The sequence below is a fragment of the Xylona heveae genome, assembly GCF_001619985.1.
Source record: "Xylona heveae TC161 unplaced genomic scaffold L228scaffold_4, whole genome shotgun sequence".
Taxonomy (NCBI): Eukaryota; Fungi; Ascomycota; class Xylonomycetes; order Xylonales; family Xylonaceae; genus Xylona; species Xylona heveae.
This window is the reverse complement of record NW_017264196.1, coordinates 269,372-290,954: the sequence shown is the minus strand read 5'-3', so window position 1 is coordinate 290,954 and position 21,583 is coordinate 269,372. Positions and strand designations below refer to the sequence as shown.

General features: G+C 47.9%; 9 protein-coding genes across 9 annotated transcripts; 5 read left to right on the top strand and 4 right to left on the bottom strand.

The window, feature by feature from the left end:
• Positions 1-801: 801 nt before the first annotated feature.
• On the bottom strand, positions 802-2,523 carry L228DRAFT_237787 (kinase-like protein; the record flags this gene model as incomplete). Its single annotated transcript, XM_018330971.1, has 1 exon — positions 802-2,523. The coding sequence occupies one exon, from the start codon at positions 2,521-2,523 to the stop codon at positions 802-804; it is 1,722 nt and encodes a 573-aa protein (XP_018188753.1).
• Positions 2,524-3,178: 655 nt separating this feature from the next.
• L228DRAFT_245934 (hypothetical protein) lies at positions 3,179-4,427 on the top strand. Its single transcript, XM_018332283.1, has one exon. The coding sequence runs from the start codon at positions 3,213-3,215 to the stop codon at positions 4,206-4,208; it is 996 nt and encodes a 331-aa protein (XP_018188752.1). The 5' UTR covers positions 3,179-3,212; the 3' UTR covers positions 4,209-4,427.
• Positions 4,428-5,721: 1,294 nt separating this feature from the next.
• L228DRAFT_106134 (hypothetical protein) lies at positions 5,722-8,565 on the bottom strand. The gene is made up of 4 exons (XM_018328903.1): positions 8,094-8,565; positions 6,678-8,039; positions 6,111-6,629; positions 5,722-6,032 (listed from the first exon to the last, which is right to left on the bottom strand). Exons 1-4 carry the CDS (start codon positions 8,357-8,359, stop codon positions 6,020-6,022), a joined length of 2,160 nt encoding a protein of 719 aa, XP_018188751.1. The 5' UTR covers positions 8,360-8,565; the 3' UTR covers positions 5,722-6,019.
• Positions 8,566-8,966: 401 nt separating this feature from the next.
• On the top strand, positions 8,967-10,661 carry L228DRAFT_245931 (Metallo-dependent phosphatase). The gene is made up of 4 exons (XM_018332282.1): positions 8,967-9,340; positions 9,406-9,639; positions 9,688-9,942; positions 9,999-10,661. The coding sequence occupies exons 1-4, from the start codon at positions 9,325-9,327 to the stop codon at positions 10,454-10,456; spliced, it is 963 nt and encodes a 320-aa protein (XP_018188750.1). The 5' UTR covers positions 8,967-9,324; the 3' UTR covers positions 10,457-10,661.
• On the bottom strand, positions 10,432-11,645 carry L228DRAFT_245930 (rho-gdp dissociation inhibitor). The gene is made up of 4 exons (XM_018332281.1): positions 11,422-11,645; positions 10,943-11,265; positions 10,836-10,884; positions 10,432-10,785 (listed from the first exon to the last, which is right to left on the bottom strand). The coding sequence occupies exons 1-4, from the start codon at positions 11,513-11,515 to the stop codon at positions 10,655-10,657; spliced, it is 597 nt and encodes a 198-aa protein (XP_018188749.1). The 5' UTR covers positions 11,516-11,645; the 3' UTR covers positions 10,432-10,654.
• Positions 11,646-12,604: 959 nt separating this feature from the next.
• Positions 12,605-14,641, top strand: L228DRAFT_245929 (DNA-binding domain of Mlu1-box binding protein MBP1). The gene is made up of 5 exons (XM_018332280.1): positions 12,605-12,961; positions 13,029-13,237; positions 13,301-13,463; positions 13,516-14,221; positions 14,273-14,641. Exons 1-5 carry the CDS (start codon positions 12,895-12,897, stop codon positions 14,295-14,297), a joined length of 1,170 nt encoding a protein of 389 aa, XP_018188748.1. The 5' UTR covers positions 12,605-12,894; the 3' UTR covers positions 14,298-14,641.
• A 246-nt stretch (positions 14,642-14,887) lies between these two features.
• L228DRAFT_229047 (Clp1-domain-containing protein) lies at positions 14,888-16,909 on the top strand. The gene is made up of 4 exons (XM_018330491.1): positions 14,888-15,033; positions 15,162-15,840; positions 15,954-16,220; positions 16,314-16,909. The coding sequence occupies exons 1-4, from the start codon at positions 14,911-14,913 to the stop codon at positions 16,640-16,642; spliced, it is 1,398 nt and encodes a 465-aa protein (XP_018188747.1). The 5' UTR covers positions 14,888-14,910; the 3' UTR covers positions 16,643-16,909.
• A 283-nt stretch (positions 16,910-17,192) lies between these two features.
• L228DRAFT_260050 (putative mRNA decapping hydrolase) lies at positions 17,193-18,545 on the top strand (the record flags this gene model as incomplete). The annotated part of the gene is made up of 4 exons (XM_018334222.1): positions 17,193-17,277; positions 17,349-17,922; positions 18,020-18,210; positions 18,301-18,545. The coding sequence occupies 4 exons, from the start codon at positions 17,193-17,195 to the stop codon at positions 18,543-18,545; spliced, it is 1,095 nt and encodes a 364-aa protein (XP_018188746.1).
• Positions 18,546-19,089: 544 nt separating this feature from the next.
• Positions 19,090-21,258, bottom strand: L228DRAFT_281937 (hypothetical protein; the record flags this gene model as incomplete). The annotated part of the gene is made up of 3 exons (XM_018335932.1): positions 19,090-19,800; positions 19,915-21,056; positions 21,114-21,258. 3 exons carry the CDS (start codon positions 21,256-21,258, stop codon positions 19,204-19,206), a joined length of 1,884 nt encoding a protein of 627 aa, XP_018188745.1. The 3' UTR covers positions 19,090-19,203.
• Positions 21,259-21,583: the final 325 nt, after the last annotated feature.

The following is a 21,583-nucleotide window of genomic DNA, read 5'->3' as shown; positions in this document are numbered from 1 at the left end:
CGTCAAGAGAGGCAATGAATGCTTTGCGAATAAAACGAAAAGAAACAAGTCGAAATGCCAGGTAAACAATTGTCCGTCAGTAGTCATTAATCGTAAGCTCATGCAGTCGTGCATATCCGAGAACTAATATCTCGAGCGAGATACAAGGAAATTTTTCCAATAATCTTGTAAGACAGGAGCTAAATTGCACAAAAAATTCCCGTCAAAATAAATTTTTCTCAAGGGAATGATGCATGGAAATATGCTAAGCCGGTACGCAGACAATGTTTTATAATGCAATGAAGATTGTGTGTGCGCAGTAAAGCGCGTATCGAGAGATTGAGCTTTTTGATCCCTTTTGAGCTTATAGAGGGCATGAAAACTTTCACATTTCCGTGCGCCATATGGTTATTTGTTGGTAGTGAGCCGAGAGTATCGAGAGTTGAAAGGATGATTATTACACGGACGGTAAAATCGTCGCTCTCATGCTACCCGGGCCAGGAGTCCAACCAAATCAAGGTGTATCTAGCCAGAAGAATTGCGTCTTGGTGGCAGAAAATGTCCACAATTGGCAGGCACGACCGGCTATTGCAGCCAATTTGTCATCAGAGATGAGCTAGAGTGGACACCTCGCTCTTGACGGTAATAAGATGATATCGCTGGGTGGAAGATGAGCGGGAGTATGACGAGTGTCGATAAATGGCATTGAGGTCCCATTGAAAGGAGTGACCCCGGACTGCCAAACAGCACGCGTGTAGTGCCCATCGCCGTGATACAGCAGCTATTCTCTAGACCTCACGGAAGATAGGATCCCTTGCGAAGTTAATCCCTAGGCCGCTTGCTACCTGCAAGGGGTGACGACGGTGTCCAGTTTGCATCTCCAGTTGAGATGCCACGGAGACATGGGTGTTCAAGGGCGCTGCGGCTCGAGATTCGAGCACGTGGTTCCCATGCCAGCATCTTCGCAATCAAATCATGTATGGTACCAGATCCGGCGGAGCGCAGCTTCTGGATAGTGTCTGTGTATATATTGAGATATTGGGTATAGTATCGATTTTTATCAGTTCGCCACGGATTGACGGCCAACTTCCAAGGATGGGAGCCAAGAAATATTTCGTGCGCAACAAGCCCCAGAGCCCAGATATCCACAGGCGCATGATACGTAGCCAGCTCCATTTCCGGGGCAAGATATGATACGGTTCCATACGCACCTGGCCGTGGGCGGAACCCGACCTCGCCAGGCTCTAGTAAAGCGACAGAACCAATATCCAAGATGACAGCTTTGGGAGGCTCGATGCTCACAACTCCAAGGTTCAAAGGCTTGATGTCACGGTGCACCCAACCGTGTGCGTGTAGGCAGTCGAGCCCTTCAAGGACTTGTTTGAACAAAATTGCTCGAACGGTCTCGTTGATTGTGTTGGAATCTCGCTCCAGGATATGATTTTGAAATGTGCCACGAGCGAGTGGACTATAGAGCATCCATATATTTTCTGGTCCCGAGCCATCATATTCGCGACGCCCGCGTTGATAGATAACCTCTTCAAGTCGAATAATATGGCGCTTGCGATCGAATTCTAGGAGAAATGGTTTAAGTTGTTCGGCCGCTGCGATTTCCAGCTGCGCAAACCGGTCACTTCTGCTATCGTACCGCATAAATGTCTTGAAAGCCACTACGGCACCATTTCGGTGTGTTGCGGCCAGCACGGTCCCGAATGCGCCTCGACCCACTGCACGCTTCAATGTCCAATTACCCAAGACGAGGTCATTTTGTGAAGGTGTCGCCGAAGTCGCTTCGATAGGCGGCGGAGCCTGGAGATGTTCTCGAAAGAACTTTTGCTTTTGCAGCTGAAATAGCTTCTCCGAGCCACTGTTTGGCTGGACCGTATAGGCAAATATATACTCGAGCTTCCCAAAGCGAACAATTGATGAGCGCGCATTCAGCGAGCGCGACTGCAGCGCAAACGATTCATTGTCGAGTCGCACTCCGTAGGGCTCCGAATGCCGTGCCTGGAGCATCAGTAAACCTGTCTGCCGGTTGAATGCCATTCGGGCATGGATGCCCCGCACGGCCGCTCGGCGACTGTCACCGGTGAGGAGGATATCGACCCCACCGCACGGATCAAGATTAGTAGTCCCCACCTTCCATCGACCACTACCAACCTGCCAGCCGATGGAAGGAAGATGAGGAAGACAACCCAGCGAGAGCACGTAGCCACCTGTCCATACATACACGTCGCGCTGGCCACGGTCGCCCTCGCTCTTGTTGCCCCAGTCAGATTCCGTCTCAGTCTCCGTATCAAAGCTGTTTTCAAACTCGCCAGAATTATTCAATTGCCGTGAGATACTCATTGCTTGCTGTAGTGGCACTCTCATGCTTTCATATTCAATGAATTGTCTATGGTGATGCAATAACGGGTCATTGTTAATGATTCGCTCAATAATGTCGCTGAAGGCGAGACAGGCTTCAATGTTCCAGGGTCTGAGTAGCGCAAATTGGTCGAGCTCGTTGTCATCCAATATGACAGTGTCTGCTGGTGAAGCCATGACGAGTGCAAGGTTCTGTGCCCAGGAACAAGAGAACAAAACAAGACCAAAGATTGCCCGCAGGCAGCTATATATATGACAGCACTTTCAGGCATGCCATGATGCACGAAGGCGATATCTGATAGGCTGCACGGAGTACATGCGCCTAGCGGTCCCCCGCTCAGCCACAGACAGGTACTGTTTGGGGTCCGGATTTTTAATCATTGCGAAACAAAGTACAAAAAATGTCTAAAAATCAGTTGCAACTGAAAAGCATCAATCGTACAAGATCAGTCCAGATGGTTGTATGGGAGAACGCAACTATTGCAAAGGAAAAGAATCCAGTATGCCTTCGGACAGATCATAGCACTCAAGGCTGCCTAGTCACGGGATGCAGGGAAGGGGGAACATCATGGCTTGGGAATTACCCCAATAGGAAAACATGTGACTAGCAACGTCGATGAGCCATCCAAACAAAAAGCACTGCCCAGTGACTCCAAAATCACAAGAAGGGGCACGAAAAAAAAAGAATTTTCACATGTTAGAGAAAATAAAGTTAGTCAACAACGATGAAAAGCCGAGTGACATATCTCGAAACATTGTAATATTTGTGCAATAGACGTTACAGTGGGAGTATAAAGTGGTTTGTGGTGCGACAATCAACAATTGGCGATAAGGAGAAAGAGAAAAGCCTCATCGCGTGTTCTGGAATGCTGAGTCATCAACACCACACCCAATCAAGCAACAACAACGACGTGATGCGCTGGTCGGTGTCGGGTCTCGCCTCCCCCCGGAAACGTCGAGCCGCCAACTTTCCCATCCCTAACGTCAACTCATCATCCCCCGTTCACCTTACCATTCTCTCATGCTTCGTTGTCCACCACAACAACTGCAAAATGGCTTTAGCGGACGATCCGGATATTGATGGGAGTACTGGGTTGCCTCCAGACCCCTTCTTTGACAATTTTGACTGGAAATCGATCAAGTATGAGAAGCTTCCTTCACCACCCGAAGGCGAATTCGGATTCGCACAATATGACCCCGAATTCGGCCAAAAAGTCTGCGAGGCACTGTCTTCCTCTCAGTATAGAGAGTATCTGAGGGTTAGCAAGTATGGGGAGGAAGTTGCGAGGGAATTTCGACGTGGTTTCACCCCCAGCCCTGTCCGGAAAGCGTATCAAGAAAAGATTGAACGAGCCGAACGCGAGTGGGAAGATACGACATTATCAGATCAGGAATGGGACGCACAATGCTCTGACGAGGCCGACACACCACCTACACATTATTCCAGCCTCAGCAGCCTCAGAAATATTTATCACGACCACCCTTCAATACGCGTCAAAAAGCTACCGTCGATATCATCTTCGGAGAGATCACGGGCTGCATCACCAGAGCCCGATCAACCATCCAGTCGAACTTCAGCATCCTCTGGCAACGAATCAGAAACTATGTTGAAAACAACCGTCTTGGAACTTCGTGCACGACTACGGCGAGTGATGTCTGACCGACAACAACAGCATCATCCCTATATGGGCGATATTAAACGCAATGCCAGAACAACCACTGTATCGAGCCCTTGGAACCAAAGCGGGATTGCAGACCTCAAACGCACGATTGGATCAAAAAGAGCAAACCCCGTACCTGAAGAAGACTTCGCCCGATCTGTGCCGACCACGATATCCCCTGGAAAACGAAGAAAACAATAATACGGCGCGAACCCAAGGCTTCCTTTTGGGAGTTTTGGTTCTCAAACACTACGCATAGGCGTCGGCCCTGGCATCAGGAGGACGAAGCAATCGCTGGCCCATCAGCGGTGACCATGGAAAAGTTTCCCAACTCGCTGGAACGTGTATTCCGTGACGTATTCGAATTGTGCGCTCAGGCATTCAGTCCTACGATGTGAGTAGATTCCCATTCATCCTAAGATTTTCATTGTATAGATCGCTGACTCGTAGCAGACATCGTAGACATTACGACTGTTCTTACCAAAAAAAAAGGCTTCGACTGCCATTCTCCTGGAGTAGACCTTGTCACCCAAGGGCTTACTGCTCCTCATCGACACGTCGATGAAACGACGTATCCTACAACCTATACGAAGGCTATTCATAGCCACTGCGCTTAACGAATAACGACCGTAAAACGAATCTTTTTTGTTAAATAAAATAACGACGTCACGATATCCACAAAATTTCTCTTCGGCAATCTAGTTTTGTAATTTATTTAGTATATTCTTGCAACTTCAATTATACTTGAACTTTATTAGAATTTCTTAATCCTTCTTTCAAATGAAAATAACCATCCTCAGTCCACTAGCAGATTATTCCAAGAGGTGACATAGATTGCGTAATTTCGTAGGCCCGGTAAGTATATGCCACCACTGTATCATTAGTAATTTCATCATTTTACATCTCCAAACTGTCCAAGGTCCGTAATATGGTCAGGCTGATTTTGATAGTTGTCGTGCTGACTCTAAATTCGAGGATATATCCAAGAGCACTTTTTTTTTGGACGGATAAGGTTCCCAGCGAAGGCAGGACCAGAATTCCCCTCATCTTCTTTGTATCCGGGAAGAAGCTGAGGTATTGTGACCAATGGCGGATGATAGCCAATAGAGGTAATATAGGCCCTTTCACTCACTGATAGAGCGAGAACAAACAAAAAAAAATGGTGCATACAGAAGGCACACGAGAATTGCGTGTGTAATATATATAGGAGAAAAAATAAAATAAAAAAGGAGAGCAGGAAATGATAGTTGAACCACATCATCACTCCGGATATCAAGAAACAAGAATAAAGAGGGAAAAGGGAACAACGATGTCGTTCGCCTGAGCGAGCAACGGGAGATAATGACTCAAGAAATGGTAAAATCCGGCTTAATTCTGGTTGATTTGTTTGTCCGGTTCCCGAGTTATCAAAGTTCATTCCCAAGAGGGAAAAGATCCTAGCAGAGGTCCACTGTCAGGTCCGTCTGAAGTGGATAATGAATTCCATGGCGGCTGATTCCGAAGACGAGTACCGAAGGCGAAAGTAAAAGTATAACGAGCAATGCATAAAGCAGTTTCGGAGCAGACAGTACAGCAAAATTACAATTCAACAGAAAGCCGCAGTTAAGATGGGCAAGGGGTATAAGTTTTAAATCAGAGCATCAAACGCGAAGTGCAAAATGGGGCAGAAGGACAGAGAATTTTCAATTATATAAACAGTACGCGAATAAGCAGAAGCGGACGTCATAAAGTCATTTGAGAAGCAAGTTCAAATCAGTCTTTGATGAAAACGCGAACACAGTATCAGATAAAATATTCGCATCGGCTAAAGCTTCCCAAAGAACAGAGAAATCAACAAAGCAAACGACAGCGTGAACGACAATGACATTGATTTAGCACAACGTAAAGTGAAAGAAACTAGTTTATGCAAGAAAATCGACAAGGAATCGTGCAGAAACAGGAGAATCAGTTGCCGAATTTGAATCCCTTCTAAAAAGAGAATGAATTGAGGGGAGTTGGAAAAATGTCTCGAGTTACCATCGCCGGCTGTGTTGCAATTAGTAATTATAGTTCTTCAGAAGTGTAAACGTCAAAAAGAGCAAAAGGGGAATATATTGCACTCACCTAAACGCCTCAGCAACTTTTGGTTGTCGCTTCTTGAGTCGAGGTGTGACATCATCCTCCTGACGAATCGGCTTGTCCGGCCGTGCATCTGGCTCGTCTCGTTGATCATAACTGCGTTTTCGCGCACTGGAAGGAGGAGGGGAGCGCTCCGCCCTAGAAGCCACACCATTGTGACCGTGGGATAATTTTCGTTTGGTCGAAGGTGGACCGCCCTCAAGACTATGGCGCCTGAGTGGCGGAGAACCTTCATCAAATTTATCCAGGCTATCTTCATACCTTCTAGCATGGCTATAACGTCGTTTGGGTGGGCCGCTATTTGTTGAGAAACTGGCTTTTCGTGGTGGCAGTTTCTCCCCATTCGGAACGCGATGATATCTATCATGCCGTGGGGGAGAACGCTTCACACGTGAGCGATATGAACGTGAATTGTACCTGTCATCTGAAAAGCGACGATTTGCCAGATTCAAGGGTTTTCTGTCATGTAATTGGGTTTCCCGACGACACGATTCAGAAAAGCGGCTAGACGTTGATGAGCAAAGGCATAACGAACGGTCAAGCAAGACATACCTCGGGCGGGAAGCGGCTCTCATATTCCCCATAAATGGCTTACGTTCAGGTCTTACGTGATGCCGTGAAAATTCCCAGTCTTGGTCTCCTTCAGTGTCATAGCCCTGGGGAGAAAGTCGGCTTTCTTCACAAGGAGGGGTTCCTTCGCGGCCGTGTTGATATTTCGCTTCATTTCGCGAATCCAAAGGTTCGTCAACTTGTTTTCCTTCATCCGAGGGGGTTGAACAGTTTTGGAAAAGATGGGCGTCATCATTTTTTACTTCTCGCACAGTTGCAAACTCGTTTGGAGTTTGAGGTGAAGGCGAACTGACATAATGGCATTCCGACTCTTCGTAGTGCTTTTCGGGTTCCTTCTGGTACCCGTACATACCATGGAATGCCCTGAAGGCAGACAGAGGAATGAATTCATCAACGTCTGGGAATATGAAGAATATTGGATCGTCGCTCCGATCTTGCCAGGAAGGAGTTTCTTTGAAACTGGGGAACCCTGCTTTGGCGACCTCTCGGATGAGTCGAGATAAGCAGGAATCCTCAGCGCTGCTAGAACGAGGCTCCAATAAATATGGCTCGAGGTCATCCTCCATCTCAATAAGCGAGCCAGGCATAGTTATGTTGACAGCTCTTGCTGGATTTACGATCCTATTTTGGATTTGTCGCGCAGAATCAAACAATGTCTGCTCCCACTCAAGATCAAAAATCTCGGAATCGACGGCTGGCTCCGAATTTGCGGCAGGATGTTCTATCTGAGAAGCAGAGACTGGTGTGCATATGTAACGTTCACCTGAACCAGGCCGCGGTTCTACCGAGACAGAATGGCTAGACGCACTATTTCCAGAAGACGATGAGATGCTGTGATGTGGTTCCTGGTGAGACGTAACAGAAGAACGATCTGATCCATGCATCATCCTTGCTTGGCCTGATGAATTAATAGGATTCGTCAGCACGTCTGTGGCCTGAGACGGCTGATGCGTTGAATGAGGAAAAGCGTTAGGATGGATCGGAGGGCCGTGAGTAGACCAGGGACTCTGGTGTTGGTGCTCTGACGGCGTCGCTGGCGTCGGAGGTCCGTACGGGCCGACGGGATACGACTGGCCTGCCGTAAAAGCTCCATGGTAGTAGGACGAAGGTTGCTGAGGCCACTGAGGAGGCTCTTGACCGTGGGCTGATATTGGAGTAGGAGGGACAGCATACGGAGCCGCTTGTGGATAAGCATGTGGCATTGCAGTCGGATACGCTGAGCCATAATGGGGCCCATACTGCGGTGGATAGCCGTAGTAGGGAACAGGATGCTGCGCGAAACTCGGAGCACTGAACTTTCTATGTTTTGGTGGCCGTGGCACGTTAGATTGATTCACAGCCCCACTAGAACAGCAAAATTAGTACAAATTTTAGATTCGAGATGCTCATGCAACGAACAATGGAACTGCGCGACGAGGCTCAGGACAAAATTGCGCCCAATGATCAGGTGCGCCGCAATTAAAACATGACTGAGACCCCGCCACAGCTTGTTGGCCACTATTTCTCTGCCCATGACTGAATGATTGGTATCCAGAGGTCTGTGGAGATGGAGGTGTAGCATATGGGTTGCTTTTAGTGGGATGCTGATGGAATGCTTCACCCGATGGAGGCGAGCCACTGGCAATCGGAAACGACTGCTGGCTTGAATGCGTACTAGTAGCCATCGCAGAGAGAGACTAAAGGCATACAATGGTAAGCCAGGTTAAGCAGCGACTCAAGGATCGAGTTTCCTTCGACAACGGAGGGATCGATATCCCTGGTCGTGCTGACGTTTGATGCCCAATAATGGAAAAAGAGCAAATATTTGGTTAAATCTGAGTCCTGCGCAAAAGCGTGTGCTTCAAACAGAAGAGTTGGTAGAAGGCAAGCGCAGTTCTTGAAAAGAATGAGTGGCATCAGGATAAACTGTGCAGTGAATGATCGCGCCTTGAACTAGAAGTCACGACACTTTCATTGCTGTATATCTGCCTCCATGTGGACTTTGTAATCAACTGGAAGACTATTTGTTAAAATTGATTTATAATATGGCAAAAGCTCAAACAAATACAGAAACAGTTGAAGCAGCGCAGCAAAGGAATCAATTGGCAGCAATGGATAGGTAAATCATATTGGGAGGGAAGGGGGAGAGCTCCTCGACAGGTATCGGACATATGTAAAATGCCTGTGCGAAGGATGCTCTCAGGTTAGCGGAGATTTGTATTGTAATTCTAAGCGAGCTTAACTTCGCCGCCCCCCGGGGAGGATAGTAAATGGCGCCGCCAAGTGCGACCAAGGTCCGACAGCTAGTAGCTTTTGAAATAACCGCCTGCGCAACCCATACATGTTCGGATCTAATCCGCTATAGATTTGAAGGCGATCAGATAATATTAGGAGACTCTCTCTCCCCCATCGTTCATCGTATGTGCAGGCACAACAAGTAGAACGGCGGCGATCCCTTCAACAGACAACGACTCAACTTTCCTGTAGCGACGTCCCTTTCGCTGCAATGGTGTGAGAAGCGCTGACGAGAAGAATATGAGCTTGTCCTATCCGCCAACTCGGGCGATCATCAAGGGTCCTTCGCGATAGCCATAACCAGGTTCATAGGGCACTTTTAGAGTGCGTAAATTTAATACGTACGCGGCCCGCCATGCCTGGCCTTCCCGGTATTGCTGCCTTCCCTCTGTCCTCTAATATGTCCTTCGACTCTAACGATCCTTTGCCTTGTCAGCCACTGTCGACTTGGATGAGTGCATCGAGCGGCTCTACAAAAAGGAACTCCTCGCCGATTCTGTCATCGAAGCAATATGCGCCAAAGCAAAGGAGTTGCTGATGAAGGAGAGCAATGTAGTCCACATTGCAGCTCCTGTAACGGTTGTGGGTGACATTCACGGCCAGTTTTTCGACATGATTGAGATCTTCAAGATCGGAGGATTTTGCCCCGATACGAATTATCTTTTTCTCGGTGTGTTGTCAAGGAAGTCAGAGAAGGGTCGGAGGCTAATAGATGCAGGCGATTATGTCGACCGAGGTCTCTTCAGCGTTGAGACCATCTCTCTCCTCGTCTGTCTAAAGTTGCGATATCCCCACCGGGTCCACCTAATTCGAGGGAACCACGAATCGAGAGGAGTCACGCAATCCTACGGATTCTATACAGAATGCTCCAGGAAATACGGAAATGCCAATGTGTGGCATTACTTTACTGACATGTTTGATTATCTCACCCTCAGCGTTGTTATCAATGATCAGATCTTCTGCGTGCATGGAGGTACGTTTTCGAATGGCTGGAAGCAGAGATGCGCGCCACCGACTAACCCCCACAAGGACTGTCACCATCAATTCACTCAATCGATCAAATCAAAATCATTGATCGGTTTCGCGAAATACCACATGAGGGTCCCATGGCCGATCTTGTCTGGTCAGATCCGGACCCAGAACGCGACGAATTCTCGCTGTCTCCACGAGGGGCAGGTTATACCTTTGGGGCGCAAGTTGTGCGCAAATTTCTCGAGGTCAATTCCATGTCACACATTCTTCGGGCCCACCAATTGTGTCAAGAAGGATACCAGGTTCTGTATGACGACCGCTTAAGCACGGTATGGAGTGCACCGAACTACTGCTATCGATGTGGAAACATGGCTAGCGTCTTGGAGGTCAGTGACACTGGAGAGAGATATTTCAATATTTTTGATGCGGCTCCCGAAAACGATTTGCACCGAGGAGAGCAACAACAGCAACAACAAAACAAGGATGGGGGCGTGGTAGTCGAGTACTTCTTGTAGAATCATCAAAAGGCGTTTCGGAAATGGCACAGGGCATCTAGGGGCATGTAAAGACGCGATCAATGCTGGTAAATTAGCATGTAAGATTAATCTCATTTGCAGCTCCAGATAATGCATCTCATCTCGCTCAGCGATGATGAAGTAAATAAAAACATGAATGGCTTCGTTTCAATCATTTTCCCGCCGTTATTGGGCCAATCACCAGTCCTTTTTGATATCGAAAGACCATTCAAACATTAGATGCGTGTTGTCATCGTCGTCGATAAACTTGGACGTGGCAGTGTAATGACCTCTGGCCATCATACCCGACGGAGCATCTTCTTTGGCGACTAGATATGGTCAGCAAGGCTAAAAACACCTGAGAGTCAGTTGCACATACACTTCTTGACGTAGGATGGCTTATCAGAAGTACTCGGAGCGTACGAGCCCTAGACAGATCGGTCAGCTTCAAACATATCTCACTTTTATTTCCAAAGGTCTTCATACAATCATTTCTTCGTCCTTTCGTACTCTGATACCGCCACGTTTGATGACTTGAAGGTACTTGAGACCGGAGAGGACCTCATGCTGCACCTTGAAGGTAGCAGTCATATTGAAGCGGGCGCCTTCCTTGATGGTGAAAGGCTTGGACTTGAGGGTCTCCACGGAGCCAGGGGCCGTCAAGTCGACGACAATGTCAGGCCGACCTTCTACCTCCAGCGCGAGAGAGAGGATGATGGCTTTGCGGGGATCGCTTGAATCGGCGAGTGATTGACCGCTTCCAATGCCAAGTGACTCTTTCCACTTGCGGAGGGATTCGTCGTTTTCATCTGACAAAAGGGACGGTCAGTTTTCAATGCAGCATCTCGGATAGCTCAGGCCTGAATCATCGGTGGGTGATTTATTTTCTCGACAAGGATACGTTTCTTCCCGTAAGAAACGGAAAGCATGGCAAGAAGGAATACAGTGTATCCAGAACGACATACCAAGCTTCTGATACTCTTCTAGAGTCTTCTTCTCACCGAGCTTGAAGCCCTCTGTGCGGGAGGGGGCGAGATCGTCATCAGCTTCATTCGACATGTTTGCTTGTCACGAAGAATGAATGGAGTGGAAAAGGTAGACGAAACAGAATATGAGAGGGAAATAAATCCAGTAGGAGAGAGAGGGAACGTGCGGCGTGGGGAAAAGTTACTGGTGGTTGCAGAAGAGCAGAACTGAGTGGTGGGGTTTCCAGTCTCATTGCATTGACAAGCCCCTTGAGCTACCCCCGACCCCTCGCTATCGGCTGGGTCGCTTGCTCACCGCTTCTCCAGGAACACGCCCTGACGTGTAGCTTAGGCTTATCGGGCCCTTTTTTGCTTTTGCACTGACTGGAATGCAGCTACAGAGAGACGAAATTTTTGGTGACCTTCGATTAAGATTACTATCGGCACTTCCGCATCAATCCTGGTTTTTCTTCCTTCCTTTAAAGAAAGGGTTATATTATTCTCTTCTACTTTATCTCACTTCTTCTGGATTGGGCCTGTGGCTGTTTTTACAAAATTAGCAGCTTAATCCCCCTCAACCCCATTGAAGGAGCTATTCACTCAAAGCGCGTTTGTTGACATTGTTCGTACTGGCAGGCCTATATGAACACGAATCTCTGGAAATAATTGAGCCCATGATTCTTGGATATCTCCAGATTATGAACCACGTCATTCGTATTCACCAGATCTCATTCCTTGGGTGCAGTTTTCCCTTTGTGTGAGATGAACAGAGTTTGCGGTTGTTGTTAACCTTTGATCCAAAACACGCCAAACCATGTCGAACGTGTTGTGATGACTAATAATGCATGGCATAACTCCATCCGTTTGAGTCTAGACTATTCCCCGGTCTCTACAGGTAGGGTGAACGACAAAGGCCATCAATGCTTAGAAGCAGTCCAAAGGAGGGAAAATTCACGTCGCTCTGCTTGAATGGTTGTACCTTTTCTGCAAAATTTCTAAGTGGTGAGACTTGGAGAGCTTAAGATACCAGATAAGGTACCTAGCTAAGGTATCCCAGTCAGATGCATTAATTTGCATAAAGTGCACCGTACCATCAACCCAAAGCTCACCCACCAAACCCCCCCGGGAGCTCTCTCCCCAAACGCCCCTATGGGAGCTGCCGAGATCCTCTGAATTGTCTTCACGTCCCTTGTCGACACGACCCACACCCTTCTCACTACTTTATATGCCTCTAGCGATACACGACCAAATAAGGGTAGAACGCGCAGCTTCTGCTCGACGATAAAATACCGATTGCTTCTGATTCACACATCCGTGGCTCCTGTCGCCTGCGCAATATTATTTACCCTCCGGCTCTCCGATTAAATACTGCAACTTTTGGAGCGCGCATTGCGCAGAGCGTAGCCGCCATACTTCATTTAACACATCTGAAAACGCGCCATAATCACTCCGACGCGCTGTCTGATTCGCAAAATGGCTCCAAAACGGTCCCTCCCGAAACAATTCAATCCGCTGTTGGCGGAAGAGCATTCTCCTCCTCGTTCGTCCATACCAATACGCGCGTGTGCGTGTCCAGATCGCATCTCCCTGCTAACTTGCGTGTATAGATGAGATACTCGTCGAGAGGAGACGCCTTGGGCAGACGACACTCGCGGTCAAACCTGGCCAGGTGGGCACGTCGAGCGCAACAAAGCCGGAAAATCTGGGAATATTCGATTACATGCATCTACGTTGCCCTCTTCCGAAGGATTTAGAGGGGTCGGAGATTTTCACGGCCAGCGCGAAGCAGCCGTACCCAGAGTCTTACTTCCTCATGGTATGATAGCAAACATATACCGCAAATCCCGACTGGTCAGAGTGGGCGCTAATATTAGAGCAGCGGAGGCTCAACGACGGCTACGTGAGTGCCACCGGCATGTTCAAAGCCGCATTCCCCTGGGCTCGCCGCTCCGAAGACGAAGCGGAGCGCAAGTATATCAAAAGTCTTTCAACGACGAGCAAAGATGAGACTGCTGGAAACGTCTGGATCTCCCCGGAGCAAGGTGTGTATCATTTCGCAGGGCTTTGGAGGACATTGAATTGACCGACTGCAAGCTCTTAAACTTGCCGATGAATACAGAGTTCGACCATGGGTAATGGCGTTGATTGATCCAGCGGCTGTGGATAAGGCGCCAGTGGATTTCCGACCTTCTTCTTCTTCGCCGTCGGTCCCAAAGATTAGTCCTCCAGAGGGCAACACTGCACTTCCCCCGCCAACCCCTTCGCGGCGCGGTCGCCAGCGATCAAGCTCCCCCGGCAAAACGGCTGCGAGAAAGATCGCTACTCCGCGCAAGCCACGGGCGGTCAAGAACACTGATGCAAGCAGTGCCAGCATGACCAGCACATCTCCGAAGTCTACAAGCGAAAAGAGTACGCCAATGAAGTCCAACGCGGCAGAGGAAGAGAAGGTTAGGGTCGAAATCGACGAGGCCATCGACGAGGCCGACGAGGTCGAGACTACTACGACTAATGTCAAGATCGAAATGCCCGTCAGCGCTCCCGAGCTTCCTCTACCCGAAAGCCCGGAAGAAATGATTGCCAAAGCAAAGGAAATGGTTGAGGAAGCAAGAAAGCTTGACGGAGAATCTTCTCCTAAGGGTAAAGCAATCAAACGCAAGGCTGACGAGATCGAGGAAGGCAGTGAGGATGAGGATATCAAATTGCAGCGGATAAAGAAGGCACGTGTCATTCAAGGCCAGTTGAAACGTGAAAAGGTTAGGACCAGAGCATTGCTTGGATTGAGCGCCACGTTAGCAATTGGGTAAGGTCATCTTGCTTCGATAATTTTCGGCAGATACTAATTTGGTCTTAGGGCAATCATTCCATACTTCTTCTGATCAGACATTTACGAGCCTTTTTTTAACCACTCTTTATACCAAGGTCCCTTTCCTTAAGCCTTTTTCTTTGACTACTTGTTTAATTACCTCCTTTGAGCGCAAATTTGCACAATTGGAATGTTTCTCTTCCATTTCTCTCAGCTTCTTTTCTCCTGTCAATTCTTTCTCTCGATTTCCTTAATCATTCGTGAGGGTAAAAATATGCAACTGAAAGCTGGCCGAGTCCATATCGTCAACGTAGATTTCGTATGAGTGTATAGGAGAATGCTTTCATGACTATAAGTGCTGTAACGGTGAGCAAAGAAGTACATCCCGGAAAGGTCCTTGATATATCAATTGTCCGCATAAAGATACCGTCTGCAGACCTTGCGTGAGCGTAATATATACCTTTGTACGAATTAATATAGACTGAAGGATTTTCCTACTGAGATAATGGACCAAATTATGCCTTTTACCACGATATTCCGAGCTAATAGTGACGTGTCGGGCAAAAGCTTCACCGTACCCGATAAACTTAGGCACTTGCCTCGGCTCCAGTTGAAGTATATATGACCTCGCGACTTCCCTCGCATGGACCATTCGAGCTCAGACAACAATTAAGAGCAATGTCTCAATGGCTCTACCGGGGCTCAATCTGTCTGCCGCGACAGAGATAGCGGCACCTGTTGTACACGAAATACAAAAAGACTCGGAATGGCGATTCGAGGTTGCGTTCGGCAGCAATGTCGAGGTCAAGGTTAGCAATTTGGTCGTCGCTAGAGGCGGTTGAAAGGAGCAGTCCGTGTCCAGCCGGGCAACGACATTTTCAGTAAATTGCGCGAAGATATGGAATCCAAGCTGACCTTCATATGACTGTTCCAACAGCTCCTCTCTGGAACCGCTGAGATTTTTGGCACCGAACTCGCGCCGAACCAGACATATACGTTTTCAGGCGCCAAAGCCGCCATCTACACATGGCATGGATGTCGCATTCAAGTGAGCGGTACTTGCCAGGTTGAATACACAGCAGAGGAGACGCCCATGGTGAGCTATGCCAATGTGCATTTTGCGCTGGAGAAGCTTCGCCGTCAGGCTGCCATTGACGGGAGAGAAGGACCTCGTGTCATGGTTGTCGGGCCCGACAATGCGGGAAAGACGAGCTTGATCAGGACATTGACAGGATACGCGGCCAAGACTGGAGGACAGCCACTGGTAGTCAATATGGATTCAAGGGAAGGCATGCTCGGCATACCGGGCAGTCTCACGGCGGCAGCGTTTGGCACGCTGATGGACGTTGAAGAGGGTTGGGGAAGTAGTCCGACATCTGGACCAAGCCCTATGCCCGTCAAGATGCCCGTGGTCTACTTTTTTGGTCTTCCCAGTCCTGAGTCCAACAGCGCCATGTACAAATCTGTCACGACAAGAATGGCCTTGGCCGTGACAGAGAGGTTCTCGCGGGATGTGGCTTCAAAGGAGACGGGTTGTTTCATCGACACTCCGGGTATCCTCAGTCAGGGAAAGAATAATTATGATATCCTGCATCACATTGCTACAGAGTTTTCAGGTATGTTGATTTTTGTGTTCAATTGAGTTCTACTTTCCTCGCCCCCTTTATCCATCTTTGTTCTTCGCTTTTCTTTGCTCTGTATGTGGTCAGAAAGCTAAAACGTTTCTTAGTCAACGTGCTGCTTGTCCTCGGATCTGAGCGGCTTCACAGCGATATGCTCCGACGATTCGACGGCCATCGTGCGAGCACCGACGAGCCCATCTCTGTCATCAAGCTTCTGAAATCTGGCGGTGTTGTTGACCGTGATGAGGCATATATGCGACATATGCGCCAGACTCAGATCCGGGAGTACTTTTTCGGTGACAATAAGAGCACTCTCAGCCCGCATACTCAGCAAGTAGACTTTAGTCAGGTGACAATATATAAGATTGTTGAGCGTACGTCAAGCACCGGCCAAGAAGCTTATTGCCATTCATCTTCGTTTTGAATGCAAACTTGAAATAAAGCATGCTAATTCGAGCTTTCTATAGCATCAACAATACTCACATCCCTCCTTCCTGGCGGTGACGAGGACAATGATACCGAACCTTCCCGCGGCGGATTCCATGGACCTCCCATTTTCGAAAAAGTCGAGCCTTCGCTGTCAATGCAGTACAGCATTCTCGCAGTCACCCACGTCGCACCAAATAGCCCTCACGAAGACATTCGTGATTCGAGCCTGATGGGATTTGTCTATGTTGCTGAAGTCGATGAGCAGCGGAAAAAGCTGAGGATCCTCGCTCCTGTCAGCGGAAGGATACCCAACAAGGCTCTGGTTTGGGGGACTTGGCCTGAAGGATTCGCAGATCTGGTTGGGTGAATCTGATGGTTTGGCTTGAAAACTATCTCTTTCATGTATGTTAGTTTAACAAAGCTATTGCCTGGGCCGAAGGGGAACTCGACAATACATAGAAGCATAGACGGGGCCCGTCGCTATGTATAGACTTCAACTATACCAAAATATCTCAAAATCTGACAATCCCATTTTATTATTTCTGGTGGTTCCGAAGGGGAATGGATATCGTTGGAAAACTGTGGGAAATAAGATTACAAAGTAGCCACGATCAAATCCTAATAAATGGCATGCTCAATAACTCTATGGAGATTTTGCTCTCTGTCTAAAATTCTCTCCAAATTATGCTCAGCTGTGGCTTGAACTGAAAAAGTACCAGGGGCTACAGTGGGAAATGGGTAAAATGTTCAGGGACCAGGGAAGCCATGACGGGGGCCGGAGCTCGTCAATCGCCGACTTCCCGCTCCCCGCTGTCATTGAATTGTTATAGCTTTCATAGCTTTGTCAAACGATCTAACAAAGAAATAACTGGACATTCATTTCCTTCTAAAGTGCTGAATTGTAATACATTGTCAATATGGCACAGATTCTTTCTAGTTCAGACGACCTGATATCTCAATTTCAATTTGAAAGGCTTCTAAATCAAGGCAAGCGACGACACAGTTTACTTCTTGTTGCAATTACACAAACACGCTATAGCGTTACACTTGAGCAAAAGCTAACAAGTCTGTAGACCAAGGAGGTCGCCGTATCGTTCTCCTAGGGAAGATTGGCTCTGAGGCTGCCATCTTACTCGCCGAACGAGCTACCTTTCCGACTTCTCCCATTGCCTTAAAAACACTCCTCTCTTCTCTCACCGGGATTGAAAATATCGGCGCCAACGACATTTATTCATGGTACCTCGCACGCACAGGATCGGGCTCGGGCTTGCCCTCAACACCAGAGCCAGGAGCTGTTGTTGGAGCTGGTGCTACTGGTGCCGATGTCATTGGGGCAGGTGCTGCAGAGGTGCCTGGCAAGTCAACGCAAGAGAAGACCGATGAGGATGCCGCACACCATGACCTGAAAATTAATATAATCTACCCTTGCACACCACAGCATATTGCCAAATACACTTCGCAGGGAGTCCGTATGGTCACTGAAACCCCCCACATCTACCGCGACTATATCCGGCCGTACATGCAGTCGAAGCGTGAAGCGGGCAGGCTCAATTGGGTTTTCAACATTATCGAAGGCCGAACGGAGCAGGAGGACGTTATTTACAGAGAACATGGAACCGATGAGGGTTTCTTGGTTCTGCCGGACTTGTAAGCAACTAGCGGATCTCGTGTGATCAACACGTCTCTGCAGTGTTTCCCCCCTCTATGCAGTATTTGACTTACCATTCTTTTTTCGATAAAACAGGAATTGGGACCGTAAAAGCATGGAAAGCCTGCACCTTCTGGCTCTCGTTGAACGTCGGGATATCTGGTCTCTTCGGGATCTGCACAAGCGCCACCTACCATGGCTAAAGCATATGCGGAGCAAACTTCTCTCTGCGACGTGCCAGCTGTATCCGACCCTCGAGCCGGATCAATTGAAACTCTACGTTCACTGTAAGCCGACTCAGACTTGAACCTAAATACCCAAATTATATCAACACTACTCCTGAAGATTAGAATTACGCTAACTGAGCTTCTGGGCAGATCAACCCACGTATTACCATTTCCACATCCATATTGTCAATGTCGCGCTCGAGGCTGGCACCACGCAAGCTACAGGAAAGGCATTCGGACTGGAAAATCTCATCAGCCAGCTTGAAACGCTCGCCGGCGGCGACGAAGCCAGTATGGCTGACGTCAGTCTCACATATTTCCTCGGCGAAGCAAGCGAGTTGTGGACCCAGATATATTTGCCTTTGAAGCAGAAAGAGAGCCAACAGAAGGAGTGAGAGACGTCCTTTTGACTTTGGTATTCTCAATCTTACGCACAAGATTTATATTGCGAACATTACGACTAGATGACCATTCACTTGCTTAAAACGCGCATTCTTTTCCCCCTAGAAAGCCGTCTTCTTTCGAAGAAATATCTCTCGCCCCGGAGGCGACAGTCATTTAAATGTGACACTGGACAGTTCCCTCTGGCATTTCTGTGAGCTAGTAGTGAATACGCGCATCTACTGGTCACATCGCGAAGACCACTGAGTCGAGCACTATGCATATGCCGACCAGATGAGGTTCGTAATTGTCTCGCAGTCCTCAAAGAGATGACCTCATACGGGCTTAGATGATATATAGCATACTCCTGAAGAAATAGAGTCACAAATATATGCATATAGTCACATATAATTATGGCTTAGATTGTTTACTTGACTAATCAAATCCAGCAATCATTGACTTTTTTGCATCAGCATTCAGGGCTCGTGTCTTCAGGTTCTCAATCGTTCATAATGATCTGATACTAGGGAGAGTGAAACAAAAATAATTTCATCAACACCAGTCATGTTGCTTTAAAAAAATCGTAATGCTAAAATCCTGATTGCGTATATTCGCCATACACCAAGAGGAAAAGCTCAACAGGGTATCTCCTCCGCTATATCAAATTTGAGTCTAGCTTGAACGAAATCCTTGAGTGGAAAAAACTGAAAAATTCTTTCCACGGGCACGTCTCCCAAAAGCCGAATTCCTTTTCAAATCATCTTCTTCAGGGATACCATTCCACCATTCTCTCTGTTCCTTATCGCTTCTAGCCGCTGCGCTTCCAGTCAAGCTGTCTTTCCGATCAATTTTTTCTGCATTATCGTCTTGATTTGCCGGGCGAGAATGCTGCTCTCCAAGTTGATCACCCCCTGTAGCCCACTTTGTCTCCTGTTTCTGCTGCTGTTTCTTTTTCTGCTTTTCATATTCCACTCGTTCGCGATCTCGTCGTGCGTATGCCGTTTTGGCCTGCGCTTCCATTTCGGCCACCGACAAGCCGACTCCGTCATCATAGTACGTTGGGAGGCGGAGAGAGGCGTGATGGGTATTCCAAAATCCAGACTCGCCGCTGTGTCGAGCGACTCTTCTTACTGCTGCACCAGACGCCGTATCGCTGCGTCTGGGACTATTCCCTGAGGAATTGTCGTAGCCGTCGTCGACTGAGAAAGTTTTCCAGAAGAGAAAAGAGCCTAGAAATGTCCCGTCTGAATTGGGAATATGACGCCATGGCTGGACAAAAGCAAAAGTCAGTCAATGATTCACTTTTTGGAAAATCGGAAAGAGATAAGAGAAGACTATGAGTTAAGGTGGGGGAGATGAAAGGGGTTGGAAACGTCTGCTTACCTTTTCCCGCCAATTAAAAATGAGACAATCGACAGCACCTTGGATCAACAAACTGACAACCAAAAAGCAACTAAAAACAAATTCAGGATGGGAGACATAGTAGTTTGACAGCTGCAAAATACTGCCGACAAATGGCAGAATCCACATGACGACATACACTATGGGATATACAAAGAGAAGGCGCAGCTGTCTCCTTATATTGCGGCGCATACGTCGCATGTTGCGCTCTGCTGCGTTTTCATTCTGAGATGTTGTCCCGTTTGTTTTGATGGCCGGACAAGACCTGACAGATTCTGGTCGAGAGGCGGTGCCCTTGGAGGAGAACGCCTTCGAGTGCTTGCGCATGTAAGTTTTGGGCGGATGGGTGAGAGCGCCTAGACCTTCAGAAATATTTGATCCCAGGTCCGAAGCCCGTGGGGCCTGTGGCTGTACCGATGACGGGCCAGTAGAGCCCTGGCGTACTGCGAATGCTTGTCTTTTGAGAACACCGAGTTCAAATCCGTGAGTATCGGGGGCCGAATTTCTTCTTCGGGATTCTTGATTCACAGAATTTGCTGGAAAAGGATTTTGGAACGGCCATTTCTTCCTTTTGCATGCTTCCTCGCGCTCCATAGAACTTTCCGTACTCTGCATGTTCGTTGAGTCTGCCTCAGATATACCGGGACCATTCTGCCCGCCTTCTGAGAGCACCTCTTCATGAGCTTTGCTGCCACTTTCTGGCCTAGAATCCGTCTCATCCATGCTAGGCGCTTCGTTCGCTTCATTAGTGCTTTGACTTGCTTCGGAGCCTCCAGAGTATTCAGCGGGGTGCTTCAATGAAAAGGACTTAAACTTTTTCCGCACGTATATGTTGACGGCGATATATATGATGATGATTATAAGGAGGATCGTATATCGAGGAACCCAGCTGAGAGCGAGTCGATACCAAAGCGGTTCAATTGGGAGATAACAGAAAGGCGGGATAGAAATATATCCATAACCAGGATTGATAAATGCAAGTGCTGATCCCAGGATGGCAAACGTAGCCCACAGAAAATACACAGGATATCGGTATCGATATATCCCACCCTCGCCGGCATATGGTGCGCCTTTCCTGAATATGCAGAGCGCAGCATGTATAGCAATAATCAAAACTGCAAAGTCTAGCGTGGAGTGGTTAGGTCCAGTGTCCAGTCCATTTTTATGGGAGAATAACGTACCTGCGGCCTCTGTGCCGAATTGATGAAAGAAGCCAGAGGCATCGCAAAGACCTGAATATGTCTCCGTATCATTCCCTTCAATAGAAGATGATGCGTAGATCAATACCCATGATTGTCGAATCAAATTGGCGAATATAAGAAGCATGATCAGACTAAAATGGCCACGGGTCAGAAGAGCTCTTCCATTACAACGCAAGTAATATCACAACAAAATTGACTGACTGGTGCCGAAAATTTCTTCTCATCCTCAGAAACCAATAAATGGTTATGACCTCAGCAAAAACGCTGATAGAAGATATTGAGATTCCAAGAGCGTAGAGCTGATATCTTTGACGCGGCAGGTATCCCGCTGCCGGGTTCACCTGCACGGGAGAAGCCTTATCATTTGCAACGCCCAGCGTTCTGGATACATTTTCCCGGTCATCGTGGGTGGGACCCAATTTTATCGAAGCCATATAATGTTACAGCTT

Coding starts and splice junctions, on each gene's coding strand:
- L228DRAFT_106134 (XM_018328903.1), bottom strand. CDS start 8,359: ATGGCTACTAGTACGCATTCAAGCCAGCAGTCGTTTCCGATTGCCAGT. Junction 8,040..8,093: donor CCTCGTCGCGCAGTTCCATT/GTTCGTTGCATG, acceptor TTGCTGTTCTAG/TGGGGCTGTGAATCAATCTA. Junction 6,630..6,677: donor AGAGCCGCTTCCCGCCCGAG/GTATGTCTTGCT, acceptor ATCAACGTCTAG/CCGCTTTTCTGAATCGTGTC.
- L228DRAFT_245931 (XM_018332282.1), top strand. Junction 9,640..9,687: donor TACGAATTATCTTTTTCTCG/GTGTGTTGTCAA, acceptor TAATAGATGCAG/GCGATTATGTCGACCGAGGT. Junction 9,943..9,998: donor GATCTTCTGCGTGCATGGAG/GTACGTTTTCGA, acceptor AACCCCCACAAG/GACTGTCACCATCAATTCAC.
- L228DRAFT_245929 (XM_018332280.1), top strand. CDS start 12,895: ATGGCTCCAAAACGGTCCCTCCCGAAACAATTCAATCCGCTGTTGGCG. Junction 13,464..13,515: donor CTGGATCTCCCCGGAGCAAG/GTGTGTATCATT, acceptor ACCGACTGCAAG/CTCTTAAACTTGCCGATGAA. Junction 14,222..14,272: donor AGCGCCACGTTAGCAATTGG/GTAAGGTCATCT, acceptor ATTTGGTCTTAG/GGCAATCATTCCATACTTCT.
- L228DRAFT_245934 (XM_018332283.1), top strand. CDS start 3,213: ATGCTGAGTCATCAACACCACACCCAATCAAGCAACAACAACGACGTG.
- L228DRAFT_245930 (XM_018332281.1), bottom strand. CDS start 11,515: ATGTCGAATGAAGCTGATGACGATCTCGCCCCCTCCCGCACAGAGGGC. Junction 11,266..11,421: donor AGAAGAGTATCAGAAGCTTG/GTATGTCGTTCT, acceptor CCCTTTTGTCAG/ATGAAAACGACGAATCCCTC. Junction 10,786..10,835: donor GCCATCCTACGTCAAGAAGT/GTATGTGCAACT, acceptor GACCATATCTAG/TCGCCAAAGAAGATGCTCCG.
- L228DRAFT_229047 (XM_018330491.1), top strand. CDS start 14,911: ATGGCTCTACCGGGGCTCAATCTGTCTGCCGCGACAGAGATAGCGGCA. Junction 15,034..15,161: donor GCAGCAATGTCGAGGTCAAG/GTTAGCAATTTG, acceptor CTGTTCCAACAG/CTCCTCTCTGGAACCGCTGA. Junction 16,221..16,313: donor AATATATAAGATTGTTGAGC/GTACGTCAAGCA, acceptor AGCTTTCTATAG/CATCAACAATACTCACATCC.